The sequence below is a fragment of the Anopheles ziemanni genome, chromosome 2 (assembly GCF_943734765.1).
Source record: "Anopheles ziemanni chromosome 2, idAnoZiCoDA_A2_x.2, whole genome shotgun sequence".
NCBI lineage: Eukaryota > Metazoa > Arthropoda > Insecta > Diptera > Culicidae > Anopheles > Anopheles ziemanni.
Window position 1 is genome coordinate 2,635,001 of NC_080705.1, and position 27,350 is coordinate 2,662,350.

General features: G+C 46.1%; 11 protein-coding genes across 11 annotated transcripts; 2 read left to right on the forward strand and 9 right to left on the reverse strand.

Annotated features, from left to right (window-relative positions):
• Positions 1 to 2,397: 2,397 nt before the first annotated feature.
• Positions 2,398 to 3,982, reverse strand: LOC131287257 (stomatin-like protein 2, mitochondrial). The gene is made up of 3 exons (XM_058316295.1): positions 3,862 to 3,982; positions 3,685 to 3,789; positions 2,398 to 3,617 (listed from the first exon to the last, which is right to left on the reverse strand). Exons 1-3 carry the CDS (start codon positions 3,934 to 3,936, stop codon positions 2,622 to 2,624), a joined length of 1,176 nt encoding a protein of 391 aa, XP_058172278.1. The 5' UTR covers positions 3,937 to 3,982; the 3' UTR covers positions 2,398 to 2,621.
• A 367-nt stretch (positions 3,983 to 4,349) lies between these two features.
• Positions 4,350 to 7,174, forward strand: LOC131282762 (pre-rRNA-processing protein TSR1 homolog). Its single transcript, XM_058312301.1, has 4 exons — positions 4,350 to 4,546; positions 4,612 to 4,882; positions 4,956 to 5,716; positions 5,790 to 7,174. The coding sequence occupies exons 1-4, from the start codon at positions 4,441 to 4,443 to the stop codon at positions 7,121 to 7,123; spliced, it is 2,472 nt and encodes an 823-aa protein (XP_058168284.1). The 5' UTR covers positions 4,350 to 4,440; the 3' UTR covers positions 7,124 to 7,174.
• A 314-nt stretch (positions 7,175 to 7,488) lies between these two features.
• Positions 7,489 to 8,527, reverse strand: LOC131283015 (probable serine hydrolase). The gene is made up of 2 exons (XM_058312573.1): positions 8,477 to 8,527; positions 7,489 to 8,409 (listed from the first exon to the last, which is right to left on the reverse strand). Exons 1-2 carry the CDS (start codon positions 8,525 to 8,527, stop codon positions 7,489 to 7,491), a joined length of 972 nt encoding a protein of 323 aa, XP_058168556.1.
• A 684-nt stretch (positions 8,528 to 9,211) lies between these two features.
• Positions 9,212 to 10,345, reverse strand: LOC131281320 (probable serine hydrolase). Its single transcript, XM_058310646.1, has 2 exons — positions 10,210 to 10,345; positions 9,212 to 10,141 (listed from the first exon to the last, which is right to left on the reverse strand). The coding sequence occupies exons 1-2, from the start codon at positions 10,270 to 10,272 to the stop codon at positions 9,221 to 9,223; spliced, it is 984 nt and encodes a 327-aa protein (XP_058166629.1). The 5' UTR covers positions 10,273 to 10,345; the 3' UTR covers positions 9,212 to 9,220.
• Positions 10,346 to 10,623: 278 nt separating this feature from the next.
• LOC131280962 (probable serine hydrolase) lies at positions 10,624 to 11,794 on the reverse strand. The gene is made up of 2 exons (XM_058310207.1): positions 11,628 to 11,794; positions 10,624 to 11,567 (listed from the first exon to the last, which is right to left on the reverse strand). Exons 1-2 carry the CDS (start codon positions 11,736 to 11,738, stop codon positions 10,647 to 10,649), a joined length of 1,032 nt encoding a protein of 343 aa, XP_058166190.1. The 5' UTR covers positions 11,739 to 11,794; the 3' UTR covers positions 10,624 to 10,646.
• Positions 11,795 to 12,197: 403 nt separating this feature from the next.
• LOC131283018 (probable serine hydrolase) lies at positions 12,198 to 13,408 on the reverse strand. Its single transcript, XM_058312575.1, has 2 exons — positions 13,241 to 13,408; positions 12,198 to 13,103 (listed from the first exon to the last, which is right to left on the reverse strand). Exons 1-2 carry the CDS (start codon positions 13,406 to 13,408, stop codon positions 12,198 to 12,200), a joined length of 1,074 nt encoding a protein of 357 aa, XP_058168558.1.
• A 434-nt stretch (positions 13,409 to 13,842) lies between these two features.
• LOC131283023 (probable serine hydrolase) lies at positions 13,843 to 15,347 on the reverse strand. Its single transcript, XM_058312581.1, has 3 exons — positions 15,180 to 15,347; positions 14,832 to 15,038; positions 13,843 to 14,775 (listed from the first exon to the last, which is right to left on the reverse strand). The coding sequence occupies exons 1-3, from the start codon at positions 15,345 to 15,347 to the stop codon at positions 13,843 to 13,845; spliced, it is 1,308 nt and encodes a 435-aa protein (XP_058168564.1).
• A 353-nt stretch (positions 15,348 to 15,700) lies between these two features.
• On the reverse strand, positions 15,701 to 16,773 carry LOC131283027 (probable serine hydrolase). Its single transcript, XM_058312585.1, has 2 exons — positions 16,690 to 16,773; positions 15,701 to 16,633 (listed from the first exon to the last, which is right to left on the reverse strand). Exons 1-2 carry the CDS (start codon positions 16,771 to 16,773, stop codon positions 15,701 to 15,703), a joined length of 1,017 nt encoding a protein of 338 aa, XP_058168568.1.
• A 923-nt stretch (positions 16,774 to 17,696) lies between these two features.
• LOC131283031 (kynurenine formamidase) lies at positions 17,697 to 18,749 on the forward strand. Its single transcript, XM_058312588.1, has 3 exons — positions 17,697 to 17,832; positions 17,911 to 18,226; positions 18,284 to 18,749. The coding sequence occupies exons 1-3, from the start codon at positions 17,697 to 17,699 to the stop codon at positions 18,747 to 18,749; spliced, it is 918 nt and encodes a 305-aa protein (XP_058168571.1).
• A 334-nt stretch (positions 18,750 to 19,083) lies between these two features.
• Positions 19,084 to 21,463, reverse strand: LOC131283035 (daxx-like protein). The gene is made up of 3 exons (XM_058312593.1): positions 21,413 to 21,463; positions 19,784 to 21,144; positions 19,084 to 19,716 (listed from the first exon to the last, which is right to left on the reverse strand). The coding sequence occupies exons 1-3, from the start codon at positions 21,461 to 21,463 to the stop codon at positions 19,302 to 19,304; spliced, it is 1,827 nt and encodes a 608-aa protein (XP_058168576.1). The 3' UTR covers positions 19,084 to 19,301.
• A 544-nt stretch (positions 21,464 to 22,007) lies between these two features.
• On the reverse strand, positions 22,008 to 22,811 carry LOC131285838 (small ribosomal subunit protein eS21). The gene is made up of 4 exons (XM_058314696.1): positions 22,751 to 22,811; positions 22,611 to 22,669; positions 22,178 to 22,369; positions 22,008 to 22,090 (listed from the first exon to the last, which is right to left on the reverse strand). The coding sequence occupies exons 2-4, from the start codon at positions 22,658 to 22,660 to the stop codon at positions 22,081 to 22,083; spliced, it is 252 nt and encodes an 83-aa protein (XP_058170679.1). The 5' UTR covers positions 22,661 to 22,669; positions 22,751 to 22,811; the 3' UTR covers positions 22,008 to 22,080.
• Between the last annotated feature and the right edge of the window lie 4,539 nt (positions 22,812 to 27,350).

Sequence of the window (27,350 nt, forward strand, 5' to 3'; positions counted from 1 at the left end):
AGAATGGTAAGTTAAATGATATGATGTTGGTTACATATACATTTTCGTGATGATCAGTTTCACTATGAACCACTTGATTAATATTCATAACATAAAAGCCCAACAGGTCTGAAGATTTTATCAAATGACCTTTTAAGCCACGAAAGTTGAAATGTACAGATATCTAATGTTAACGTTATTCTGTTTCTTTGATAGTATTCTATCTTTACGGCTTTGTCATGCAAACCCATTTACATGATCCATTGGGAACAGCAGTACCTGAAGTATCGTACCCTGCGCAACGAGCTTTATTGATTAGGATCACGGACTGGATAATATCGAGTTGTATCAATGATTGTTAAGATAAGTAAGTTCAATAATATGATGTTGGTTACATATAAATGTTCATGATGATCAGTTTCACTATGAACCACTTGATTAATATTCATAATTTATAAGCTCAACAGGTCTGAAGATTTTATCTAATGACCTTTTAAGCCACGAAAGTTAAGATGTATAGAAATCTAATGTTAACGTTATTCAGTTTCTTTGGTAGTATTACCCGAAGTAACGTCACTGGATCTCACCATGCAGTTCTCACATCATGCTTGCTAGGTAAGTTTAATTATTTTGTATTAAAATACTAAATATTAATGATGATCAGTTTCACTATGAACAATATGATTAGGTCCAAAATATAGCTCAACAGGTCTGAAGATTTTATCTAATGACCTTTTAAGCCACGAAATTAAAGATGTATAGATATCTAATGTTAACATTATTCTGTTTCTTTGGTAGTATTACCCGAAGTAGCGCCACTGGATCTTAACATGCGGCTCTCACATCATGCTTGCTAGGTAAGTTTAATTATTTTGTATTAAAATACTAAATGTCAATGATGATCAGTTTCACTATGAACAATATGATTAGGTCCAAAATATAGCTCAACAGGTCTGAAGATTTTATCTAATGACCTTTTAAGCCACGAAAGTAAAGATGTATAGATATCTAATGTTAACATTATTCTGTTTCTTTGGTAGTATTACCCGAAGTAGCGCCACTGGATCTTAACATGCGGCTCTCACATCATGCTTGCTAGGTAAGTTTAATTATTTTGTATTAAAATACTAAATGTCAATGATGATCAGTTTCACTATGAACAATATGATTAAGTCCAAAATATATTAAAGCTCAACAGGTCTGATGATTTTAATAACAGATCCGTCGATTTGCGGAATCTTTACTCTATAAATCTTTAACATTTTTTATTTGTTTTTATTTGATTGCTTACAGAAACCATGGCTGTTCATTCATTCCCATTGGATATTAATCCTTCGGACTGGTTATAGAGGTAGGTTAGTTTCCTTATTTTGAATGCCAAGGAACAACACCAAGATATAATTAAGTTTTTTTGTTGTCTTTTGTTTAACATGATGTGTTTATTCACGGACCTGTACGTATTACTTCAGTGAACGATACTTGTGAAATCTGATTACATTTGAAAAACAATAAGCTTATTTCAACTGGTGTGTTCCTTTCATGCGCATTCTTAAAAATAAAAATGCATCAATATGTCGGATTAACAATTATAGTAACACATACTCTTATTGGTTTCTTTCTTCAGGTTCCAAATAAGAGAATATGCCGGATAGGAAGATGGTTTGGACGCATTTTCACACCAGGTACGTTACTTTCTCAATTTAAAAAAGAAAGAGAGACACACCAATATAGGATAAGGTTTTGTTTTTGTTACTTCTTGTTTAACATGATGTATTCACGGACCTGTACGCATTGCTTCAATGATCGATATTTGTGAAATCTGATAAAAATAGAAATACTATATTCCTATTTCAACTGGTGCTCCTTTCTTTAATGTCCACTCTTTGAAAAAAGTGCCTCAAGGCGTTGAATTGACATTTGTAGTAATACATAATCTTATTGGTTTCTTGCTTTAGGTTCCAACAAAGTGAATATGGCACATAGCATGATGGTTTGGGCGATATATTATCAGGCCAGGTAAGTTACATTCTCAATTTCAGAGAGTAGAGAGAAACACAAATATAAAATAAGGTTTTTGTTATTTCTCTTGTAATATGATGAAAGTATTCACGGACCTGTACGCATCACTACAGTGATCGATAGTGTGAAATCTGACTAACTTAGAAAAACGATAGGCTTAACACAACTGGTGCTCTCTTTTACTCTGTCTTAAGCCATCAATGTTTCAAGACACTCATTTATAACATTAAAAGTAATGGAAAACTATTTTTTTTCTTTCCCCAGGTTTCAGACAGTGGACTTTGTCAAAAGGGACGGAGATGGCATAACTTTGTTGCAGAAATATTGCTTTGTGTGAAATATTTATGTAGGCTTAACGGACTGATATTAATTTTTTAAAAATAAAACAAATAACATATCTACAACAATGGCGTTCTTATTTCAGTTCGTATTTTCCACGCCCATAAGATCTTTATTTACATTACTGTTAATTGGATCAGTTTCGCGGCTAAAAGTTGGACGAGAACTCAAGCAACGGCCATCCTCTTCGTACTTTCCTAAGTCAACAAGTAAGTTCACCAGCATTGCCAGTGCGGGGTACACAATCTTTCAAACAAATGTGTGTTTTGTCGGGAGATGCGATTTTATTTCGATGTTCCTGTTTGCGGTGCCGTTCCACCCTCAATACTTTCCAATGGTTGCAATGAGTCCAGTTTAATGCTGCTTTCGCTGTGGCCATCGAATACCGTTTGGTCGTCTGTGTCGCGACGCTGCCGATGCTGATGATCCCCTACTGCTGCCCGAGCCGTTGCGCTTGAGAGATTATTGTAGATTTGCATCGCTTGTGCTACCATCGAGGTCACGTCGGATGCGGTCGATGGTACGATGAGAGTGTTGTTCTGTTTGGCGAGTTTTTCGAATGCCACCACGTACTTCTCCGCTACACTGAGGGAGGCCGCGCTACGCCCATGCTCGTTGGCGAGCGATGCGGCCACAATTTTAAGACTTTTAGCACGAGCATCGGCCAGAGCCATAATGGCAGCCGCTTCACCATTCGCTCGGTTGATTTCCTCCTGCTTTTGGGCTTCTGATGCGAGAATTCGTGACTGTCGCTTTCCCTCTGCCACATTGATGTCGGCAGCTCGGACACCTTCCGATTCGAGGATAGCCGCACGCTTCCTCCGTTCAGCTTCGACCTGCATTTGCATTGCTTCGTGCACCCGGCTGGGAAGCTTTATGTCACGGATTTCATACCGAAGGCACGAGATACCCCACGCTTCGCTGGCCTTATTGATCGACTCTACTATACTGATGTTGAGCGATTCACGCTCGCGGAACACCTTATCGAGGGACATCTTGCCCAACTCCGAACGCATCGTCGTCTGGGCGAGCTGCGTGATGGCAAACTCCGGATCTTCCACGCCGTACGATGCAAGGTACGGATCCAGAATTCGCAGATACAACACACCGTCTATACTGAGCGTTACGTTGTCCGAGGTGATAGCCGATTGCTTTGGAACGTCTATGGCAATTTCCTTCAAACTTTGTACATACTTCACCCGGTCCACTATTGGCAGGAGAATATTTAGACCCGGTTCTAGAATGCGATGAAATTTTCCCATCCTTTCGACGACCCATGCCTGGAAGGAATAGTGGAAGATTAAACAAATCCATGGGGGAATCTCTTTTCCCGGTCTCTGTCCTTACCTCTTGCTGGGGGACGAACATCACCATCGTGTTGATCGGTGTGGACCGGTGTCGAACTTGTGTACTTTGCAGTGCCGCAAAATTTGGCGAGGATTGCAGCAGACCCTGGAAAGATTACATGCATAGGTAACGCACTTGTTCAAGGAGCGCAAATCGATTGCGAAATCGTCCACTTACGGCACTGTTGTTAAATGCCGTCGCGGCAATGCCTCGCAGTGGTAGGCGGCCAATTAATGCACTGGAACGAATCATCTCTGTCGGTTGGTTGCAGGGTTTTCTAATTCTGTAGGGTCTGCTTGTTCTCTGGTGGAGATTTCCCGATCTCTGATTGTAATCGTCGGCGATACTTCTTTTTGACACATGCACAAAGTTTCCTTTTTTGCGTGACAGTCCCGGGCGGTTCGATCCGGCCGTGGCCTTTTCAGAAAATTCAAAAATTAATTAAATTCAACTACATGTTGCCGAAGGAACACCGTATTTGTAATAAGTTACCGTACTGATTATATCATATTTATGGATTATTGCCGCTGGAATTGAAATTTTCAGCTAAAAATGAGGGTCGGAAATAAACATTAATATTAATTTTTCACCGGGCTTTGTGTCACTTTGACACACCACATTCACAACATTGCTTCTTAACCTCACTCTTCTTGTTGTTATACATTTCGGTGGAAAACATGTGGTGCTTTGGATAGTGCCGGAATTTTCCATAAAACGTATTTTAAGTGAAAATTACCCATCAAATTACCGTACATTATGGGTTTGGAAACCATTCACCGCCCGGGGGCATTGAAGCAAACGAATAAATCTCACAAACATGGCAAACACTCTTCGAAGCGTACGATGGACCGCTTGGCGAAAGGTACGTTGTAAAGCATTTTACCAAAAGATAAAGTTTATGCTCAAATCTTGTGTCTTTATTCGTAGGTAAGGTCAACTTGAAGACGATTACGCGACGACCGAACCGCCAACAATCGCGCGATGAACGGCGGCAGCAGGCGAACGATATTCGCCGAAACAAACGCCAGGAGGCTATCGCGTTGAAGCGGGCCCTCGGTGGAGCCCTGACGGCTCCATTTTTGACCTGCGTTCTCCCCCTGAACGATATGATCGATCCGAACTCGGCACTGGCTATCATTGAGGGTTGCGATCCGGAGGCATCGATTACGAAGGTTTCCGATCGCATACATTACATGAAGTGAGTATAGCGAATAAGGATGACAATCACTAAGAGTCTGTTGCAATCATGTCCCTCACTGTTTCATCCCTAGTGTACCTCGATTTCGTCAACGGTTTGCCTTTGTCGTCCCGCAGACGGGTCATGGCCACGAGCTGAATGTTCTCGATGCACTGAAAGTATGCGACTCGGTCGTACTGGTTCTGTCCGCTGTTGCCGCCGGCGACGGGGAGGAAGTGATCGATAAAGCAGGCACAAAGATCCTCAACATGGCCCTTACCCAGGGCTTGCCGACGCCGATGGTGTGTCTGATGGACGTTGAGTCGATTGCACCGAAAAAGCGGACCCAAGTAAAAGCCAACATACAAAAGGCACTTTCTAACCTGATCCCCGACGAAAAGCTGATGCAGCTGGACACGGAGACCGATGGGTTGAACCTGCTGCGTCGTATCGGCGGCCAGAAGCGTAAGGTGCAACACAATCGAGCCAATCGCCCGCATCTGCTGGGAGAGAAGGCCGAATTCGTGGCCAGTGATTCGGTCGTTGAAGGAAACAGCCAGCCGTTGGGTACGCTCAAGATAACCGGATTTCTGCGTGGCGTCGCCCTGTCCGTCAACCAGTTGGTGTATATTCCGGGCTTGGGAGACTTTCAGCTCGAAGCGATCGCAACCCATACGACCGATCCGTATCGCATGCAAAAGTCGGGCAATGTTGAAATGGCAGACGAAACGCAGGGACGCTTGCTGATTGCCGATCCGGAGCGCCAGACAAGTTTGCAGCGTGAAAACATTCCGGATTTGATGGACGCCGAACAGACGTGGCCGACGGAGGAAGAGATCGAAGCTTCGCGTCAAGGTGCTTGCACATTGGAAGAAGATTGTTTTTTGTATTCTTATAACAGTTTTCTCATTTGTTTTTGTTTCCACAGAGACGAAGAAAAAGTTAGTGAAACGTATCCCGAAGGGAATGAGTGAATATCAGGCAGCCTGGATTCCGGACATCGAAGAGGTGGACGAAAACGACGACGACGACGATGAGGACGATGATGATGATGAAAACTACATGTCCTGCGAATCGGACTCGGAAAGCAAGGTAGGTGAGAAGGATAAGGAAGACGAAGAAGACGATGATCAAGAGTACGAGGAGGTGAGCGTCTCGGAGGGCGGTCCGGCCAACGCGGAGCGCTACGACAAGGAGATGGACATGGAGGAGGAGCGTAGCACGCTGGCCAAAATGCAGGCCGCAAAGGATGATGAAATTTTCCCCGATGAAATCGACACCCCGTCGAATGCTCCGGCACGTGAGCGCTTCCACAAGTACCGCGGGCTGGAATCGTTCCGGACGTCCCCGTGGGATGTGAAGGAAAACCTTCCGTTCGATTACGCCCGCGTGTTTCAATTTAAAAACTTCGATCGTACCAAACGGCGTATTGTTCGGGAGGCGCAGGAACGGGACGAGGGTGATGATATCGTTATGCCCGGATGGTACGTCCAGCTGCACGTCAAAAACGTCCCCCAGGAGCTGTGGTCCGTCTATGCGTCCCGTGGCGGGCTCGAGCGGTTGATTGTGTACGGTATGCTACCGCACGAACATCAAATGTCGGTAATGAATGTGTGCCTCAAGCGCACCCCGAACTCCACCATCCCGATCAAGGCGAAGGAAACGCTAATCGTCCAGTGTGGTTACCGTCGGTATGCGGTAAATCCCATCTTCAGCCAGCACACCAATGGCGATAAGCACAAGTATGAGCGATTCTTCCGCCCGGGCATGACGGTGGTGGCGAGCTTCTTTGCCCCGATTCAATTCCCACCGGCGCCCGTCATATGCTTCCGCGAAAATCCCGACAGCTCACTGTCGATGGTTGCTTCGGGCAGTGTGCTTACCTGCAACCCGGATCGTGTCGTTCTGAAACGCGCCGTGCTCAGCGGCCATCCGTACAAGATTAACCGTAAATCGGCCATCATTCGCTTCATGTTCTTTAACCCGGAGGACATTGCCTACTTCAAGCCGTGCAAGCTGCGCACGAAATTGGGCCGCGTCGGTCACATCAAGGAATCGCTCGGTACGCACGGTCATATGAAGTGCGCCTTCGACAGTCAGCTGAAATCGCACGATACGGTGTTGTTGTACCTGTACAAGCGTGTCTTTCCCAAGTGGAATTACGAAGATTGCGTCGTTGGCTATCCCCGTGGCGAGAAGGAGCGACCGAACGGCGAAAGAAGTGTGAAGTTTAACACGAACGTGGAAATGATGCAGGAGTAAAGATGTGGTGATCATACGATAAAATATTGTTTGAAAAGCGCAATAAAAACCTATAACAGTGAACCATGTCCTAAGGAGGGGAGATGAAGAGCATTATGGGGTGAAATTTATCTTGCAACAATTGAAAGATACTAAGCAGAAGCTTTACCAATTGTGAAAAATATGTTCACCATAAACATTTATTACCATCCAATTGCACCTCTTACCACATCCCATCCTACATTATCCTCATCACACCACCTTAACAAAGACGCACCACGCTGTTTACTTCACTATCAGTTTCGTCAATCACGCTTTTGCGCTTATCCACTTATAATTTTACACTCTCTCCAATCATAGCAAGCGCAATCGAAGCAAGCGTACATTCACAGTTTGCTATGAAAATAATCTTCTTTAGTCCAGTATTTGGTTAAAAACTCGCTGACCAGCGGAGCCACATGGTCCGGATCGGACAAGTGAACATGATGCTTCCCTTCCACGCTTGCCTGAACGAAATCTTTGTTGTGAGCCGCCAGCACGTCGAGCGTTTCCTGATGATACTGCGGGTCCTCAAACAGGGGCGTTTCGGTAGTTTTGAGGTACAGAAACGGTGCCTTAATTCGGCGAGCGATTTCCAGATTTAAATCGTGCGACCACACTAGCCCATGATTGTGCCGAACGCGGGGATCTGTCCGTCGTCGAACGTACCCGGCTCGTTCGGGTGCCGGTTCGACCGCACGGTATAGTAGAAAGTGGCACGCGTCTTTACTGATTGACTCGTGGAAGCCTACGTGCATGTGCTCCACCAACTGATCGTACTCGTACAGTTTCCCGTCGCGAGTTTCCTTGGTATCGGTGTTGTAATCGAGCGTTTTGGGCAGCGAATCGGCCAACAGAAACAACAGCATATCCGGATCGAGAATGAAGGGTTTCAGAAGGTCGAATGAAATCAGTAAATCGACACGATCAGGAAATACCCCGGCAAAGACGTAACTCATGATCGCACCGATCGAGTGACTCATGAGCGAAATTCGTTGCCATCCGTAATACTGCATCACGTAGAGGAGCAGCCGTAGTGTGTCCAGGGCGTAGTATGCGACACCTGCCGGAAGGTGTGTCGAACGGCCGTGGCCGGGAATATCAATGGCCAGGAAACTGATATGTCGAGGTAGCAGTGGCAGCAATCGATCGAACGATCCGGCATTATCCAACCATCCGTGTAGGCAAACGATCGGTCGTTGTTCACGTGGACCCCACCATTTACAGGTCACATCTCCAAACGGGAGGGATATTCGTTCTTCCCATACCTACAACATCAGACAAGAAGATTAAGTTTAGGAAAAGGTTCCATTAACCAAACATCTTAAAACTTACACCATTCAGCGTATCGTTTCTGCGTACGCCTTCCAGCTTGGCTTCCGCCATGATCGATGATTTACAAATGCGACCAAAGCGGAAGATTTCACACGCCGTGCGCACCTATGAACCCGGTTCAGCGAACATTAACTGCGCGTAACGGCACTGGCTCTAGTGGAGGGTTTTTGGGACAACTAGCATCAAAAGCAAGCTAGCAGCCTCACGACGATCGTCACATGAAATTGTGACGATCATTCCAAGGTGTAGTGGGGAGAAAATCCCATTCCGTTTCAAAACGATCACTGCTACGATCGTATCGCAGCTAAGCCGCTCTTGGTTTAGTATGTTGGTTTAGGCAGATAGATAAACACACTTACCAATAGAAAGAAACAAAAAGAAACCACAACAACCGGTTGGGGAGCGTTTGGTTTCTTTTTTGTTTCCGTATCGTTTCGTATTCAAGGAGTTTGGAGAGGCTGTATTTAAGGTGTTGCCCGCCAGTATCGAACATGTTTGATTAGTTTTATTATTATTAGTTAGAGCCTATGGCATTCACAAGACACAAGAGAGGTTGAACTTGGCCATGACCTACATATATCATATGTGACGAGTGTCTATAGAAAAAGACAAAGAATTCATTGATTCACTTTAAATGTTCCTTTCGTTCAATCACGATAATGAAGAGAAAATCAATTTTTAGAAAAATATCCCTCTTTTATTATAACCCGTTAACTTGTTAAGAGTTTGGTGTTAATCCAGCCTTTATAATTTGCTTACAACATCATCATCCCTTTGCCAGTATTTCTTTAAGAAATCCGTAATAATCGGTGCAACCCGCTCCGGGTGGGATAGATGCACGTGGTGGGTGCCTTCCACGTGCCGCAGCTCAAAGTCTGCATTATTCCGCTGCAGAATTTCGATCACATCGTCGTAGTTCTTCTTCCTCTCCCAGTACGGCGAATCGGACGCTTTGATGAATAAGAACGGCATGGTCAGGTTTTGGGCCAACCGTATGTTTACCTCCTGCGACCAGAGAAACCCTTGTCCATACTTTAACCGACTGTCGCGGGCGAAGTAGTACTTCTCGGGAAACTTGGCCGACTTGCGGATATTACGCTGCAACAGAAAGGGACAGGCTTCGAGGGTGATCGAATTAACTGCACCCTGGTGCAGCCGGTCCACCGTTTCGGCGTACGTGTACGACGGGGGTTCTGATTTATCCTGATTCCTCAGGTCCGCCTTGATAAACTCCGGCGTTAGTTCGCTCAGCATCGACACGATCACGTTATCCCTCAGTACCTGCGGTTTAAGTGCGTCCAAGGAGATGACGAAGTCGACCCGGGCGGGAAAAACGGCCGCGTACGCGAACTGCAGCACTGAACCCATCGAGTGGCTCATGAGAGAAATTTTCTTCCATCCGTACTCGTTCATCACGAAGTTGAGCAGGTAGAAAACGTTCATCGGCTGGTAGGACATGCCGTGCGGGATGCGTGAAGAATAGCCGTGCCCGGGAAGGTCGATCGCAAGAAAGCTCATCTGCTTCGGAAGCAGCGGGATCAGGGTGTCAAACGTACCGGCATTATCCTGCCATCCGTGCAAACAAACGATCGGTCGTATGTTTCTTGGTCCCCACCATTTTCCGGCCAGTTCTCCAAACGGAATCGGAATGCGTACCTCTTGTACCTGTATGGTGAAAGCGGGTGATTGATAAGAAAGCGAACATGTTTATGTTTGCAAACTTTTATACAAACCCCGTGCAGTGCATCGTGCCTTTCGACGAGAGTTTCGATGGGTTGCGCTTCCAACTCCGTCATCCCGGGAACTACTTAATACCACTGTTTGGCACGTTTTTGTTTCAACAACCGTCAACAGCACCCAAGAACGATTGTTGCTTACTGTAGAAGCGTACGTCCCATATACCAAGAAGGACCACACTTTATCAGCATCTTATCACCTTAAATTGCATACTCATCCGAAGGCTGCTTAGACGAGCATGAACTTTGATATCGCGGAAGAAAAAAAAACATTACAGATCATAAATGACGTTCGCTATAACCAACACAAACACACACTAGGAAAAACCTGTTTTTTCGTTCGATTAAGCGCATTAGATGCATGATCAATTTATTAACATTTTCTAACAACCATTATCATAAAACCCTGTGCACCAATTTTCCCTCCCAAAGCCTCACAGTTTGCTAACGATATCCTGCTCCTTGTGCCAGTGTTTCCGCAAAAAGTCCACTATGATGGGCACAACGTTTTCCGGTTCCGTCAGATGGACATGGTGCGAACCCTTGACGAAGACCACCTCGTACTTCGGGTTCGATTCCTTCAGCACAGCCACGGTTTGTTCGAAGCCTTCCTTCGAACCCGGGTACGGCGAGTCAAGCGCCTTCACCGTCAGAAACGGTGCGCTAATACGTTTGGCCAACTCCACGTTAATACTGTCCGCCCAGCCCGGGATCACGTTGTACTTCATTCGATTGTCGCGATCGAAGAAATACTTCCCGGGGAACTTACGCGAAGGTTTAATGTTGCGCTGCAACAGATAGGGACACGTTTCCCTGGACACCGAGGCGGACGTCCCTTCGTACAATCGATCCATCATCTCTTCGTAAGTGTACGAGGGTGGTTCCGATCGCTCTTGATTGCGAATGTCTGCTTGGATGAACTTCTGCATCATCTTGTTCACACGCTGCGGAAACCGTTCGGGCTGGTAGGAGAGGGGTTTCAGTGCGTCCAAACCGATCAGCAGATCTACCTTTTCTGGGAACAGGGCGGCGAAAATGAAACATATGATCGCACCCATCGAGTGGCCCATCAGGGACACCTTCGACCAGCCGTACTCGCGCATTATGTGCAGTATCAAAGGGATACAATCGGTCTGGTAGTACGCCATCCCGTTGGGTATCCGCGAGGAATAGCCGTGGCCGGGCAGATCGATAGCGAGAAAGCTGACATTTTCCGGCAGCAATGGAATCAACCGGTCGAACGTGCCACTGTTATCAAGCCACCCATGAAGGCACAGGATTGGCCGGATATCCTTAGGACCGAACCACTTGCCGGCAATGCTACCGTACGGTACTGGAATTTGTACTTCCGTTGCCTAAAACAGTACGACAAATAATCAATATTCCGTTGAACGAACGAGTGTGTGCTACCTTACATTGTTTTGCTTGTCCTGTAGCTCGATGAATTTGATCATCGGATGATGTTCCACGCTTTGCGCAGCACTGCCATGTTCGTCCTCTTTGGATGCGGTCCGGTTAGATTCCATTTGACGCTCGCCGCTTAGCTCTCGTGACTGTCCGTAGCAGAACTGTAGTGCTCCAACGTCTCGCGATACGTCTTGCTACTAACTGCCTCGCTTGCGTATGCTTTTGTGCTACGCACGAAGGTCTGATAATGGTCTAAGTATGAGCAAGCAGCATGCTGCTTTCGCGTTTGCGCTTAATTGTGCATGGTTCTTAAAAAACGCCAGTAATTGAAGTGAACGGTGTTTTAGCCCAATTTTGTTAAAACCAAACCATTTTGCCGTTGCAAATATTACAGCGTTGCTAGGTACGTGTTAAAATCAGAAAAAAACCAAGCAACGATTACTAGGATGGTCGGAACATTTAAAAAATATGTTCATTGAATCACGGCCAAAGCCTGATAATCGTAGTAGGGTTTCTTTATTCACCTCATTAGTAGATAGAACAATAAATATGCATTTAATGCTTCGCTAACATTGTATTTAGTTTTCATCTTTTTTCCAGTATTTTTCCAAGAACCGGTTAACGACCGGTGCCACCTTTTCCGGTTCGGTGAGATGTAAATGATGCGTACTGTCGATGAACTCCAACTCGAACAGTGGATTATTCTTCTTTACCACCTCGACAAACTCATCGAAATATTTCCTGTCCTCATAGTACGGCGAATGTATTGCCTTGATGAAGAGGTACGGCATGGTGACGCGTTTGGCGAACTCCAGATTAGTTTCCTGGTCCCAACCGACGCCCAAACTGTGCTTCAAGCGACTGTCCCGAGTGAAGAAGTACCGATCCGGATGGAGTGTCGATTTGCGGGTGTTTCTGTAGAGCAAAAACGGGGCCGCTTCTCTGCTGACCGATTTGTTAGTCCCGAGATGCAGACGCTCTATTAACTCCTCGTACGGGTAGGAAGGTGGTTCGGATTTTTCACGGTTACGTGTGTCCGCCTGCAACATTTTCGGCAGACGCTTTTCCAGCCGAGCGGGAAACTTGGTCGCATCGTGAATGTGCGGCTTGAGGGCATCGATTCCGATATAGAAATCTACCTTATCCGGAAAGGTGGCAGCGAATATGAAGCTAAGGATGGATCCCATCGAATGTCCCAACAAGGAAAGCTTCTTCCATCGGTACTCCTTCATCAAATGACACAGCACCAGCGTGTTATCGAGCGAGTGGTACATCATGCCGTCGGGCAACCGCGAGGACAATCCATGCCCGGCCAGATCCAGCGCCAGAAAGCTCATATGCTTCGGTAGCAACGGTATTAGCCGATCGAACGTGCCCGCATTATCCTGCCAACCGTGAAGTGCCACAACGGGTCGTACGTTTTTCGGGCCCCACCATTTACCCGCTATTTCACCGTAGGGAATGGGAATGCGCACCTCTTCCACCTGCGAGCAGAAGAGACATGTAGAATGAGGTTGCGGTTAATTTATGATCGTAGATGAACTTTGGACGCAGCACATGACATGCCGTTTTGTGGTTGCGTATGTCCCGCGGGACATTCCGTGCTTCGCAGATAACTTACGTCATGTTGCTGATCGTGCCGCTCCACGAGATCATGCGCTTGGTGATGCGATTGTCTACGGGATGGATCACCGGTGGCCACGGAAGCTTGCGGTATGGTCGTCTGCGTCCGGCTAAGCCAAGGACTGAGCAACCGATTCAACGTACCGATGCCACCGAGTTTACCCATCGAGACGTTTTCTCTACCGCACTGACACGCACTCAAAAGGTGTCTTTTGACTGTCTTTTCGATTAGTTTTGCAGACTATACTTAAAATGGTCACTGTGTTATCTCATCACATCCGCATGTGAACACCTTGCCTGGCTAGTCCGGGGTTATTAATGAATGAGCAACATCTTTCACGCAATTCTGTGCGTTTCAATGGTTGCGCTTGTGGTGAAATGACAGCTGATAGCACACGCGTGGCCTAGGATTTTTTAGGGCCCGGAGGGAGTGTGCGTATTCGACGGGTAAAAGGTTGTAAACAATGAATGAGAGTGTGGGTATTGCAACTCGGTGGCGTCAAGCAAGCTTCTGCTACTTTGATCCGTAAAAAAATCACACCGAGTCTCATGCTCCAAATACCTTTTTATTAAAAATAATAACATTTTTGTAACATAATTTTACAGTTTACTCGCAATGCTTCGATCTGGATTGATGTTATGCCGCTTGAGAAAATCACATATAATCGGTTCCACTAGTTCCGGATGGGTTAGGTGGGCATGATGGTTTCCAGCAACGTAGGCAACCTCAAATTTCGGATTAACCTTTCGCTGCAAGGCAACCATCTCGTCAAAGCGCTCTTTTGACTCCCGATAGGGAGATTCCGTAGCCTTGATGGCAAGAAACGGAGCATTGATGCGTTCCGCGAGCCCAAGGTAAATCGCATTAGACCAACCCGGAATGGTCAGGTAACGTATGCGGCTGTCTCCGTTGAAGAAATACTTTCCTTCGTGGCGTGTCGATGGGCTAATCATGCGTTGAAGAATATGAGGACTGACTTCTCTGGTAAGCGAACCTGCGGTGGCGTGGTATTGCTTCTCGATCATGTCCTCATAATCGTACGCCGGTGGTTCAGCTGCAACTTTTTTGCCGGTCGCGCGAAGATGCATATCAACTATTTTATCTATGCTGGCTGCTACCACTGCCGTGACACGATCCGTGTCATACGACAGTGGGTCCAACTCGTCCAGACAGATTAGTAGATCCACCGATTGGGGAAACAAGGCCGTAAAGGCAAATGCAACATTCGCTGCCATGGAGTGGGCCAGCAGGGAAACCTTGTTCCACTTGTAGTAACGAAGAATGTACATCACGAGCGTCATGTAGTCGATCATGCTGTAGGTTGTTCCAGCCGGAATACGCGTCGTACGTCCGTGCCCGGGTAAATCGATTGCCAGATAGCTACGATCAGTTGGCAGCAGAGGAATCAACCGATCGAATGAACCACAGTTGTCCAACCAACCGTGAAGGCACAAAACCGGACGGACATCGCTGGGACCGTACCACTTGCCAGCAATTGTTCCATAGGGTACTGGTATTTGCATCTCGACAACCTGCAATCATAGACAATTAAGGAAAATGTGTTTGGTTTGATGTCAAAAGCACTTACATTATTCCTTTTATCGCATTCCTCGACGAAGGAGATCGAGGAATGTTTTCGAACGCTCATATGCTGCGGTAGCAACGGTATCAGCCGGTCGAATGTGCCCACATTATCCTGCAAACCGTGAAGTGCCACAACGGGTCGTACGTTTTTTGGGCCCCACCATTTACCCGCCACTTCACCATAGGGAATGGGAATGCGCACCTCTTCCACCTACGAACAGAAGAGACATGAAGAATGAGGTTGCGGTTAATTTATGATCGTAGATGAACTTTGGACACAGCACATAACATGCCATTTCTCGGTCGCGTATGTCCCGTGGGACATTCCGTGCTTGCCTTGCAGATAACTTACGCCATGTTGCTGATCGTGCTGCTCCACGAGATCATGCGCTTGGTGATGCGATTGTCTACGGGATGGATCACCGGTGGCTACGGCAGCCTGCGGTATGGTCTTCTGCGTCCGGCTTAGCCATGGACTGAGCAACCGATTCAACGTAGAGATGCCACCGAATTTACCCATCGAGACGTTTTCTCTACCGCACTGACACGCACTCAAAAGGTGTCTTTTGACTGTCTTTTCGATTAGTTTTGCAGACTATACTTAAAATGGTCACTGTGTTATCTCATCACCTCCGCGCCTGGCTAGTCTGGGACATTAATGAATGAGCAACATCTTTCACGCAATTCTGTGCGTGTTCTTCAATGATTGTGGTTGTGCTAAAATGACAGCTGATAGCACACGCTTGGAGGAGGATTTTTTACTCGGTGGCGTCAAGCAAGCTTCTGCTACTTTGATCCGTAAAACATTCACACCGAATCCGATGCTCCAAATACCCTTTTTATTGAAAATAATAACATTTTTGTAACATAATTTTACAGTTTACTCGCAATGCTTCGATCTGGGTTGATGTTGTACCGCTTGAGAAAATCACATATAATCGGTTCCACTAGTTCCGGCTGGGTTAGGTGGGCATGATGGTTTCCAGCAACGTAGGCAACCTCAAATTTCGGATTAATCTTTCGCTGCAAGGCAACCATCTCGTCAAAACGTTCCTTTGACTTCCGATAGGGCGATTCGGTGGCTTTAATGGCAAGAAACGGAACATTGATGCGTTCCGCGAGCTTAAAGTAAATCGTATTGGACCAACCCGGAATGGTCAGGTAGCGAATGCGGCTGTCTCCGTTGAAGAAATACTTTCCTTCGTGGCGTTTCGATGGGCTAATCATGCGTTGTAGAATATGAGGACTGACTTCTCTGGTAAGCGAACCTGCAGTGGCGTGGTATTGCTTCTCAATCATGTCTTCGTAATCGTACGCCGGTGGTTCAGCCGCAATTTCTTTGCCGGTTGCGCGAAGATGTATATCAACTATTTTATCAATGCTGATTGATACCACTGCCGTGACACGGTCTATGCCGTACGATAGCGGGTCCAACTCGTCCAGACAGATTAGTAGATCCACCAATTGTGGAAACAAGGCCGTAAAGGCAAATGCAACATTCGCTGCCATGGAGTGGGCCAGCAGGGAAACCTTATTCCACTTGTAGTAACGAAGAATGTACATCACGAGCGACATGTAATCGATCATACTATAGGTTGTCCCAGCCGGAATACGCGTCGTACGTCCGTGCCCGGGTAAATCGATCGCCAGATAGCTACGATCAGTTGGTAGCAGAGGAATCAACCGATCGAATGAACCACAGTTGTCCAACCAACCGTGAAGGCACAAAACCGGACGGACATCGCTGGGACCGTACCACTTGCCAGCGATTGTTCCATAGGGTACTGGTATTTGCATCTCGACAATCTGAAATCATAGACAATTAAGGAAAATGTGTTTGGTTTGATGTCAAAAGCACTTACATTATTCCTTTTATCGCATTCCTCGACGAAGGCAATCGAGGAATGTTTTCGACGAGCCGCTAAATCGATTTCTTCACCATCCATCGTGGCTGATGTCGTTGCATAAACCGTATGCTTTCCTAAACACTGTCAGATTTGCCGTAGCGTTTGTTGTATTTGTTGGTCCATTATCGCTGGATGAATTTCGCGACTGATAAAATGGGAGTTCAACTAAGGTCAACTGATTTTAAGATAACGAATTGTTCTTTTTAACGACATTTTAAACCTTCATCGGGAAGGTACCAGTTGCAACACGTGGAATATAAAGATTTAAGAAATTTCATTTTAATTTCATTCATTTGAATGAGTTGTTTCTTGACTGCAATGGCGAAGTATGCGGAACGATTGGCTAGTTAATTGATCTGATATGAATAATACAATGCTGCCTAATCACCGACTACAATAGAATTGATAATCGCTATCGGTTAGTTGTCCACTTCTCCAGCTAACACCATAGAAGATACCCGTTTTTCTATTCCATGTAGAGTAACAGGTTTCTGGCGCTTAATCGTTACTGAGGTTCCAGCGATTCCACATGTGCACGTCGGTTAGATTGTCGTGCATGAAAAGGTGTACTGACCAGTCGCACGTAAGGTTTCCTTCCGAGACGATTCGATTTCATGAGTCATCGATTGGGCAGAAGTAATACGATCGTCTTGCACACTTCCTACCCCGCTCGAATCATTGGAAAGAAGACCGTGCTTGAGAAGCACACACGAGGAGGAGGGGTAACGTAAAATCGTTGGGCCTTAAAAATGTGTAGTAAAAACGTTGGCCCGGCGGTCCGGGGGCTGATAACGCGCAGGTCGGCGGTCATCTGCTTGATAGTCGTCTTTTGCCTACCCGTGCTGACTTATCAACATCGCCCATCGATAGAAGTGGAAGCATCGGAACAGCGTAGTTTTAGACGCATTGGTAGGCACAGGTTCACCCGGAGCAGTTTCGGCAAAGTCGGTTGCCCAGCTAGGATGGACGGTTCCATCGATCAGCCATCGCAGGAAACGATCGCCGTTTGGGAGAACCAGTATTCGCCCTCGCAGTGGAGTGTCCGTTTTCCGACCGCCTCGGAAGTGGTTGACTATCACGTGAAATTTGTAACGAACGGTAAGGGGCAAAAGGGTCGATTGTAGTACGGTCTCGTTATAACGGTTTCTGAAATTTGTCTCCTTTCTACCACCAAAGTCAGTAACCAGAACAGGGAAACCCTTGAACCGCGTCTGGACATCGACTACAGCAGTGGAGACCGTGAAAAGGTCGACATTTACGGAGACAATCTGCCGGCAGATGCGCCACTTTTCGTGTATATTCACGGCGGCTACTGGCAGATGCTGGAGAAGGAAACGTCCGCTTACCCTGCGAAACCACTGGTGGATCACGGCGTGCGAGTAATGATCGTAGGTTACGAGTTGTGTCCGAGTCTTACATTGGAGGAGCTGGTGCGACAGATCAAAGTGGCCGGAGAGTTTGTTTTAAACTATGCTACCGAAAATGGTGTAAAGTATGTGCAATGTCGTTCCGCTTCCGGTCCCGTACTCACTTTATTTCCATTTTTCAGACAAGTGGCCATAGCGGGTCATTCGGCCGGCGCCCATCTCATTGCCAGCATGGTCGATCAAGAGTTTATAAATGTCGTTGGAGAGGAATTTAATCTGCTCAGGGATGTGTTTCTGATTTCCGGTGTGTATAATGTCCAGGAGCTGCGCTACACCAATAGTGTCAACCGGGGCAATCTCCTCGGCATCACCAACAGCAATGCAAGGCAACTGTCGCCACTCTATGCCAACTACGATCATCTTCGATCGTCGGCTGATAGATTACGCTTTCATGTGTATGCAGGAGAGCATGATAGTGACGTCTTCCGCGCGATGTCAACGCAAATGAACGACCATTTGGCTTCGTTTGGGCTACAAAGTGATTTGAACATCCTGCCGAACCTAGATCACTTCGATATTGTCGAAAACCTTTCCAATGAGGACCATCCTCTAACGAAAGCAATTCTAGGTGGATTCGGGAAGCTGTAATAAATAATCCATTATTAGTGATGATATTGTTCAATCTTCACGTATGTACCTTATTGATGTGATATTTTGTGTTCAGCATTTCAGAAAGAGCAATTCGATGTCCGTTTATGTTTGTGAAAAATATTATGTCACTTGAATTTTATTCTTTACTCCTACGTCAAAGAACGCGCAAGTAGAAATCCGAATGGATTCCTTGCTCGTTCAACGCACCCAAATACCTTTGGAAAGCTTTTATGTTTTCAGTCACTGACAAATATCTGTCAAAAAGAGAAAGGGGTTTTTAACACAGTTAAAACGGTGATTGACTGCAATACCCGACTAATTAAAAATGGTAAATCATATTTAACCTAAATCGTATCCGGAGCGAGCAGCTCCCGCAATCACATGGTGAACGGATATGAAACCAAGAGAATCAAGTAGGCGAACCTACCTTTGGTTCGAATTGCTTGTTCGAAATGACAATTAACAAAAATGGTTAATGCGAAGAAAATTCACAAGAAAAACAAGAAAGGATGATATTTACACAACGCTGCCAATGATAGCAGGCAGACGCTAAGACTCTGGCACGATCAGTTCCTCATCGTCCGAAATGATAATGTCCTCGAAGTTGTCGGGTCGAACATTTTCTTTCGTGGTCGATTCAAATTCGTCCTCCTCTTCATCATCATCCTCTTCGTCGTCGTCATCGTCATCCTCGTCGTCGGTGTCGGTGATCTGTTCTGCCATTCCGCTTGAATTGGGGCTTTCTCCAGTTACTTGACTGTTACCACTTGTTGTAGCTAAACTGGCACTTGTTTCTGGGGCGCTTGGAGTATTCATACCGCTACTGCTACTGGATGGCTTGGATTGTGCGTTTTGGCATGGTGCATCACTGCCCCCTTCTGTGGGAATTTGGGATTCCGATGATTTCATCGCCTCCGCGTCCACATTCGTGTCTTCCTGGGCCATGCGTTCATGCTGAGCGTATCTGAGAATGAAAAAAGGGGGTGAAGACAACCTGGCATGCATGTATCATAGTTATGTGTGTTGCTTACTTTTCGATGATTTGATTCACTTTACTGTAGTATTTCCCATTTTCCTCTAGTTTTTTCTTCAAACTATGGTCAATGAGCGCTGGATCTTTTTCCTCTCCCGCGTGGTAGACTACTGTCTCGTAGAGATCGGTTTTACGGCGTTTCTGTAGCTGTTTGCCAACCTTGTAGAACGCATCCTGCGCGATTCGATTCATCTGGTCCGTACGTAAACCGTATCCATTCTTCCCATTGCAATGCTGCAAACACTTGAGCACATCTCGAAAGTTGGGAAATGTGTTTGTCCGATTGACAAACAACTGAAGCATCCGGTTAAACTCCGGATAAGGTGTACCCTCGAAACGGATCGGTTTCCGAACCAGCCGATGTGCGTTTTTACTTTCCCCTGTTATGTCGCAAATCTTTTCGTACACTTCGAAAGCACGCTTCTTGTACCGTTCCGCCATGAGATAGGAAGAGTTGATTTCGTGGTTAAAGTCAACATCCGCTTCCTCCAGCTGCTTGATGCGCTTCGTTAGACAGTAGAGTGTTCGGTTCAGCTTTGCAATTTGTCGGTCTTTTTTCGTGCTACCGGAACTCGGACTATCGGTAGCCACCGGAGCAGTATCTTTGCAAGCTGCTGGTGGCTGCGAAGACGCCAGGATGCCGGATTTTCGTCGTACGTTCAATTCCTCCACTATGCTGGAAAGTTTGAGGAACACCAATGTCGGGTGCGCGAGGACGTCGGCCGTTACCTGCTTGACTGCTTTGATGAAACTTTTTGAATTGATGTAATCCGGATGAACAACCTTGTAGTACCTCAGAAGCTTCTTTTCGATCAACGTTTCCATTTCCTTCGAAGGATCGGCCTTCCGGCACGCGTCGAGAAGTTGGAGGAATTCTTTTCCGATTGGATTTTTTTCCCGCACATGTTCCCCGTTCCTTGATGGTGGTGCATCCTCATTTGATTTGTCCGACATGGGCCGATTCTCAGCGGGAACGCACTGGCTATTGGAATCCAGTTCATCATTCGTTGTACTGCTACGCGAGCTTGATGGGGTTGCCGGGGGTAGCGTCGAGGAAGAACTTTTCACAGCCAGCTCCTTCTGGTATTGCTTCATGTCCTGCTCCCAGTCCTCGGAGTAGGTAATGGATGCAAAATTTTCCGGAGCACCCACCGGCATATTGTTGTTAACGTTTGTTGCGATTGTTATGGGTTTAATACGCTTCCGGACAATATCAGACGAGGCGTCCTGCGTTCCAGAAATAGTCGTAATCGTGCGTTTCCCATTTTCGTTCAGCACTGTGGCGGGGCTTTTTGGTGCAGCAATTGTGGCGGTTTTCGCTTTCCGTTTCAACTGAGAACTATTTTTCTCGGCAGTTCCCTAAAATTGAAAACGTTGGCAAATTATAAAATGGTAATGTTTATCATTTTCATAAATCTACAGGCAAGTGCAACAAAACTAGTCGAGTTTCATGACAACAACAAAAATCTCATCCGAGCAAGTTCACAAATGGATGTTTTCATTTTCTGACATTCCGTTTGGCTCGCTTGCTCGACTGCTCGGGTTCTCTGCACCGCGCTTGGCTTGAGGTGTCTGTAGCTTTTGAGCGGGTACAAAGAATGTTGAAGAATGCCACCATTTTTCTTACCCCATCGTCGGAATCGGAATCGAGAACGATTACCGATGAAGTTGTTTCCATCGTTTGGCGATAATTCTTAAGTTAGAGCGCGTATTTTTCACTTATTCATTCGCCGTTTACGTGCACCTTTTTTTTCTCGCAACACTTCCAAGGTGACTGAAACGAAACAATGCGTGCTTCGAAAGGTTGGGTATTCAGAACATTTTGTTTATCTGCACCTTGATTTTGACATATCGAAAATTGACGTTTTCAGCGTTGTTTGATTCGTCGGTTGCTTTGTTTCGTTAAAAGAATGGAATTATAAAGATTTATCAATTAAAACATACTCTTTGAATAATATATTTCGAAGCATTTAACTAAGACATCATCCATTTTAAAATCGTTTGTATAGTTCAAGTAAGTTGTCCCCACTCTTGTAACTTTGACGAGAATTAGAACACCTAAGAAAGAGTGAGACAATTAGCATTTCAGTTCCCGACCTAATCGATACACAAATGATAGTACATTTCTTTCGTCTCGACGATAGTCATTAGCAATTATTCAATATTACATGCAATAGAGTAATATGTTGGGCATTCATAATGTCATCAACAGGAAAAACGTCTCCATTTGTGGAATAGTAATAAGATTTTCACAGAACTTTATTCACATACTCCACGAAATACAAATCATTGTATTCAATAGTTCCTAAAAAGAAAAGAAACGAAAGCCATAAGCATATTTTCGCATGAGAACAACATCCTTCAATGATCAGTACGATCTTGAACTACTTACTTCGCAACGATTCCGTCTTTCTTCGCCAGCCGAACGATGCAATCGTCCGATTCGCCCATGCGACGGATTTCACCGCAGATGGCGTACACCTTCGCGGTGTCCAGCATGCGGCCGGTTTCCGGATCTACATCAACAATGTTGATCTGGATGGAAGCATGATCCTTGGCGTGAATGATGCGGTTGCTGGATGAGCTGTGGAAACAAGGAAACACAGGAAGTGAGGTTAGCGGCAAACAAATCATCGTATGGCGAAGGGTGACGCATAGGGCAACACGAAAGTACGGAGCATGGTGCAGGAATTCCAACACGAAACACAGGGTGTTCACTTTTATCCATTCTGTTCAGGGTACTATGAATAGTCCTTGCTAAAACTATTTAACACTTTCGACACGTGTTGACGATTGTTCGATGCTGACAAATCAGCGATACTTACCACTTGCGAGGGCAGTACAGATCGACGAATTCTCCAGCATCGTTCTCCATTTTGGATTGCTACAGAAAGAAAAACACGTTAGCACTCGTTTCTACTTCACTTTATCTCAAATTGGATAGTTTTACATGCAAATATCTTACTTTTTAGTCAGAGAATTTCGGACCGACAACAACGATTGACAAATGGCGGATCAGAAAAGAAGGAGAAACAGATTTGACAGCTGGTTTACACCGACTTGTCACATCGGGTAGTCGGTGCTTTCAAGGACGTCAAAATATGATGGATCTAGACGATTTTCGTATATTTTTAAATTTGTCGTTATGGAAAGAGAAAAGCTCAACTCAACAACTTGAATAATATTGTGCTTACGAAAATGCTACAGATGTGACAGAACTGTTTCCAGCAAAAAGGATCCTCGGTATTCTTACACGACTGCAACATGCAACTGTTTATTCAACTATCATAATTCACCACATTACCACTGATCCACCGGTTTGACACTGGAAGCTTTGAAAAAGCTCAGGATGTGTTTGTTGACATTTTCATCTTTTCTGGAAAAATAGAAAACGAACAGGTGGGAAAACAGATACGGAACATCATCTCCGAGGGTCAGAGATTGTGACAGAATGTAAATAAACCAGTGTCGGTAGTGAGGCTGTGAAGTGCGAAGAATACAATTGCTACAATTGGGTTAGTTTGCAGTAAGTTGTCTGTTTACTCGTTGAAAATGGTTACAAAAATAGCTCTTTGATATAAGCAAATGTTTTGCGCTCGAAGCTTCCGGAAAATCTAGGAGCTTTTCTTTGTGGATACTCGCAGCAGCCGTCAAAACAAAACCGAAAGAGTTTTGGAAAATCTTGATGGTGCAAGTTGCGTAAAATCTGTTTGAAATCAAATTATTGCATTTCCATGAAATAAATACTGCAAATACACTTTTCCCTGCTCTATTGGTTCGGGTTCTGTCGAATGATAAATTGCACAAAAGTGCAAGGGACCGGAAGTATGCACGAAATGAATGGCGATGGTAAATCGATAGTATGCTCGGATCAGCTGTCTCGTACCTGCATGACAATTCGGACCATATGCGGATTGATTTGCATTTATTTTGTTTTCTTCTTACACGTACTGTCGGAAGTGAACTTATAGCATGCATAACGAAAGTCCATCGATAGTTTTACCATGTTTTGGAAACTTGGGGCGATGGTCATAATTGTGTGTACTATTTTTACGCACAGCCCCATTACCAGCCGTCGAAATTATGAATGCAAACGGACGGCCGTTCGAATGGGGCATAGATCCACGTTCGCTCGAAGGTGGGCCAGCGAAAGTTTTCGATGTGCACGATGCTATCGCGCTCGTTGTTTGCCGGGTTACTCAAATTCAAATGGAATCACGCACATGGCGTGCGCATACGTACATGCGAAACGTTCGTACAACTCCGACCTCCGAAAGGTTGGTGGACTCGTGGACCGAAGGAGTAAAAAGAGAAAAACTTCGGATCATCATATCAAAGATAATTTTCGCTCAATATGTAGAGCTACATTTTCAATAACAGTCGACATTGAATCGACAAGTTTTTCCACATTCCTGTTGGTAAGTGTTGGCTGCAACATCTTGGTTCCAACCCATTCCTTATTCGGCTGCATTAGTCGCATCCAGTGACGGTTATCTAAGCGGCCGAAGATCAGGTTCTTCCCTACACAAACTTGCTACTAAATTCCAGCCAACTGTGACAGTTCTTCCATCCCCGGGTGTGCCGGGTTCCAAAGCCGGCTATGAGCTAACCGCGCGCGTACCTTGGCACCGATTAGCTGGTCCATTGAAACGTTAAAAGCGTTTTTCCAGTGCACATGGACATGTTTCTTTGGCATGCGGCGTGCTAGGGTATATTCAACCTGCCACCAACCCGGTTAGCACCTCCTTCCGGGGGCCGGCGGGGGCACCGATGACGAGTCGAGTCGATCTGAAACGAAAGACGAGAGAAGAAAGGCGAAACGAATGGAAAGCGATCGTGCGCGGCGGGCAATGGTTTGTTCCCCGTGCTTACCACACGCTTTTCCACGGCATGTTCAACACACCATGTGTGTGGGTTTTGCTGGCGGGAAGCAACCACTCCGTGGCGTTTCGAGGGGAGTAATAGTACGCGCCACCACGATGCGTTCCAACCACTAGCCAACGTGTGTGTCTGCCCCCCGCCGCCGCCGCCGCCGTTGGGTCTTGAAGCGGCAGGGTGGTGTGTCTTCCCCGACAGTTACCGTTTGGAGCTGCTGGTGGTGCTTGAATTGGCTTAATGATGTTTATATTTCCGATTTCAGTCGCTCAGTCTCGTGCGAATCGCGATCCACTGAAGTGGTAGGAAAGTAGTCACAAGCGCACCAGCCCCGGGCACGCGCGAGATCGTGGAAAATCGTTGAAGCTTTTCACGCGTGCGCTCGTGAACGCTACATCAGCTGGTTCTCTCTTTGGCCCCCGCAATCAGGACCGGTTTCTCCTAGAACACAACCGAACCGATCTGTATGAATAAAGCAGATCGATGGTACTGCTCTTACCACAAGTGCCGTTTAGAATCTACCCCTACTCCAGAGCGATCGTCATCTGGTTGCCTGTGGCGCTAGGCAAGCAGTCAATGGAGCATTTGCTTTGTTCTTTTTTGGCACCACAACCGGTTGCGGTGATAACGTGCACCTGTTTCGATCAATGGTAGTGGACTACCGGTGCGTCGGTGTGACGATCAAAGTTTGCACGCGGTGTGCTAGTTTCGGAGTGGACGCCGCGTTCTGTGTTCGTTTAAATCTTACGCAATTGATAATCGTGTTGTTTCGTGGATATTACAACGAGGATTGTTCCGGGTAAGTTGAACACTTGCAATCGCTTGGTGTTCTGCAATCTGCAGGCTAGTTTCAGGTTAGGTTAGCTTGGACGCCATTTCTTCAGGGTTGAGGTTATGCTGCTTTCTATGGGGAGTCCCATTTGTATTCGGATGTTTTTTACCCCATCCTTGTTGGAAGTAGGATGGGGGACAAGTCAATACAATTGCATGGAATGGAATCAATAATTAGCATTCCGGGGGAACGGGCGAACGGTAGCAGTCGACCCTAACTAACACGGGCCATGCACAACCTATTAACTCACTGCTAATGCCACCGAGTGTCGAACTTATCCGGTCTGCTGGATGGATGGATGAATCGGGTGTTGAATGGTGCTAAAATTTGCACCATGTTATTTCCACACGTTCCGACAACGGAACCCTTCGCCAGCTGAATACGGTACGGAGCCCCCGCACTGAGGGTTATCGCTTGCAGCGCCACGCAGTCGTAGAACTTTGTCGCAAAAGTTAGCGGTGGAAAATGCAAATCTATTATACCACCATCATTGCAAAGTGCGAACCGCAAGCTGCAGTTCAAAGTTCGTCCGACTTCGGATACCTCTCCCCTGACCCCCGGGGGGGCACGCGGGGTCGATGTTTTTGGAGCAGCAGCGCTCCCCTTCACCTCGTGTTGTTATTTGCACCAGGGAGCGGTGTATGTGTTGTCGCTGTCGGGAGTGGTTTGTTAAGTGATATTAGCAAACGATTCCGGTGCGTTGCCATGGTACACCGCTTTGCCTGCCATGCATACTAGGATGTTCAATCATTCGCGTCACGTCCGGAAAAGCCAGTTAGCCCAGCGCACCAACAGTGCAACACCAGTTCAATGGGCATTCGGGGCTGATGAAGGTGGTGAACTTCTTCCTGTTCCGGACCCGCCATAAATTGGCTGCCCTCGGTGCACTGCCGTGACGGTGGTGTGAAACTTGGCAACACTTCTTGAACTTGTGTGAATGCAAATTAGGAAATTCGAAAACAATACACCCTAACCACACGCGAACGGGCGCGAGTAGTTCCTCTGGCGTCGGTTTGTCTGTCAGCTTTTATAGGAGCGAGAACCGCACCAACTTTCACCATTTTCCCGTAAGCTTTAGTGTCAAGAAAGCAGGGCAAGGACGCGGCGTCCCTATTGCGACGGAGTGTACAACATTATGCGCGTGGTTTCGCCGTGGTAGTCAGGTGCACGCGTGCACGGGTTTTTGCGGTAACTTTGCGAATCATTGCAATACGAAAATCTGACCTATTTCGTGGCTGCTTTCATCCTTACTTTTTGGAGTGTGTTGTATATTGTTTAGTCGAAAAGTTGGTCTTTCGCGCACGTGAACGAAGCTTACACGCTCCACGCTGGAAAGGATGAAGCATGGCATGCTAACAGTAACAGGCCTTTGAGAAGGCGAATGTAACGATACTTCCTAGAGAATATGTATGTACGTAAATGGAACAAACGGGATTATCTTATTTCGGCACATATTTCAGAATATCCCGATTTAAAATCCCGATAGAAAAAATATTCTAAGCGGGACGATATTGTAACGTTACCTACAAACGAGACGGTACCTACCCAACCGAAACCAGCAAAAGTTTATATAATTGAAGTGTGTCAGAAGTTTGGCAATATTCTCCCGGTTTGTAAAGAATGATGGTGGCTTGGTCGGTGTAGAAATATAAGATGCGATCTCTTACACCCCCACGCTCGAGTTTTCCATTAATGCGTACCTTGTGTTGATGCTCTTTTTTCCTTCACAGATTCAAACCTCGTCGTGCCTGGTCCGTACGATCTTACTGCAACAGCTAGACGATAACCGGCCTAGTCGGTGTCATTCGATCTTCGATCGAACTCGATCAGCCGCAAAACTAGCAACACACATGTTGCT

Excerpts from the sequence above, each read along its gene's own strand:
- LOC131283031 (XM_058312588.1), top strand. The coding sequence starts at position 17,697 with ATGGACGGTTCCATCGATCAGCCATCGCAGGAAACGATCGCCGTTTGG. Across the intron at positions 17,833-17,910 it reads CGTGAAATTTGTAACGAACG|TCAGTAACCAGAACAGGGAA; the intron begins GTAAGGGGCAAA and ends CTACCACCAAAG. Across the intron at positions 18,227-18,283 it reads GCTACCGAAAATGGTGTAAA|ACAAGTGGCCATAGCGGGTC; the intron begins GTATGTGCAATG and ends TCCATTTTTCAG.
- LOC131283018 (XM_058312575.1), bottom strand. The coding sequence starts at position 13,408 with ATGGGTAAACTCGGTGGCATCGGTACGTTGAATCGGTTGCTCAGTCCT. Across the intron at positions 13,104-13,240 it reads GGCACGATCAGCAACATGAC|GTGGAAGAGGTGCGCATTCC; the intron begins GTAAGTTATCTG and ends TTCTGCTCGCAG.
- LOC131285838 (XM_058314696.1), bottom strand. The coding sequence starts at position 22,660 with ATGGAGAACGATGCTGGAGAATTCGTCGATCTGTACTGCCCTCGCAAG. Across the intron at positions 22,370-22,610 it reads CTGTACTGCCCTCGCAAGTG|CTCATCCAGCAACCGCATCA; the intron begins GTAAGTATCGCT and ends TTGTTTCCACAG.
- LOC131280962 (XM_058310207.1), bottom strand. The coding sequence starts at position 11,738 with ATGGAATCTAACCGGACCGCATCCAAAGAGGACGAACATGGCAGTGCT. Across the intron at positions 11,568-11,627 it reads TACAGGACAAGCAAAACAAT|GCAACGGAAGTACAAATTCC; the intron begins GTAAGGTAGCAC and ends GTACTGTTTTAG.
- LOC131281320 (XM_058310646.1), bottom strand. The coding sequence starts at position 10,272 with ATGACGGAGTTGGAAGCGCAACCCATCGAAACTCTCGTCGAAAGGCAC. Across the intron at positions 10,142-10,209 it reads GGCACGATGCACTGCACGGG|GTACAAGAGGTACGCATTCC; the intron begins GTTTGTATAAAA and ends TTCACCATACAG.
- LOC131283035 (XM_058312593.1), bottom strand. The coding sequence starts at position 21,463 with ATGGAAACAACTTCATCGGTAATCGTTCTCGATTCCGATTCCGACGAT. Across the intron at positions 21,145-21,412 it reads ATTCCGATTCCGACGATGGG|GGAACTGCCGAGAAAAATAG; the intron begins GTAAGAAAAATG and ends TTTCAATTTTAG. Across the intron at positions 19,717-19,783 it reads GTGAATCAAATCATCGAAAA|ATACGCTCAGCATGAACGCA; the intron begins GTAAGCAACACA and ends TTTCATTCTCAG.
- LOC131282762 (XM_058312301.1), top strand. The coding sequence starts at position 4,441 with ATGGGTTTGGAAACCATTCACCGCCCGGGGGCATTGAAGCAAACGAAT. Across the intron at positions 4,883-4,955 it reads GATCGCATACATTACATGAA|TGTACCTCGATTTCGTCAAC; the intron begins GTGAGTATAGCG and ends TTTCATCCCTAG. Across the intron at positions 5,717-5,789 it reads GATCGAAGCTTCGCGTCAAG|AGACGAAGAAAAAGTTAGTG; the intron begins GTGCTTGCACAT and ends TTGTTTCCACAG.
- LOC131283015 (XM_058312573.1), bottom strand. The coding sequence starts at position 8,527 with ATGGCGGAAGCCAAGCTGGAAGGCGTACGCAGAAACGATACGCTGAAT. Across the intron at positions 8,410-8,476 it reads GAAACGATACGCTGAATGGT|GTATGGGAAGAACGAATATC; the intron begins GTAAGTTTTAAG and ends CTGATGTTGTAG.
- LOC131283027 (XM_058312585.1), bottom strand. The coding sequence starts at position 16,773 with ATGGATGGTGAAGAAATCGATTTAGCGGCTCGTCGAAAACATTCCTCG. Across the intron at positions 16,634-16,689 it reads AATGCGATAAAAGGAATAAT|ATTGTCGAGATGCAAATACC; the intron begins GTAAGTGCTTTT and ends CTATGATTTCAG.
- LOC131283023 (XM_058312581.1), bottom strand. The coding sequence starts at position 15,347 with ATGGGTAAATTCGGTGGCATCTCTACGTTGAATCGGTTGCTCAGTCCA. Across the intron at positions 15,039-15,179 it reads AGCACGATCAGCAACATGGC|GTGGAAGAGGTGCGCATTCC; the intron begins GTAAGTTATCTG and ends TTCTGTTCGTAG. Across the intron at positions 14,776-14,831 it reads AATGCGATAAAAGGAATAAT|GTTGTCGAGATGCAAATACC; the intron begins GTAAGTGCTTTT and ends CTATGATTGCAG.
- LOC131287257 (XM_058316295.1), bottom strand. The coding sequence starts at position 3,936 with ATGATTCGTTCCAGTGCATTAATTGGCCGCCTACCACTGCGAGGCATT. Across the intron at positions 3,790-3,861 it reads CGGCATTTAACAACAGTGCC|GGTCTGCTGCAATCCTCGCC; the intron begins GTAAGTGGACGA and ends TAATCTTTCCAG. Across the intron at positions 3,618-3,684 it reads TGTTCGTCCCCCAGCAAGAG|GCATGGGTCGTCGAAAGGAT; the intron begins GTAAGGACAGAG and ends TATTCCTTCCAG.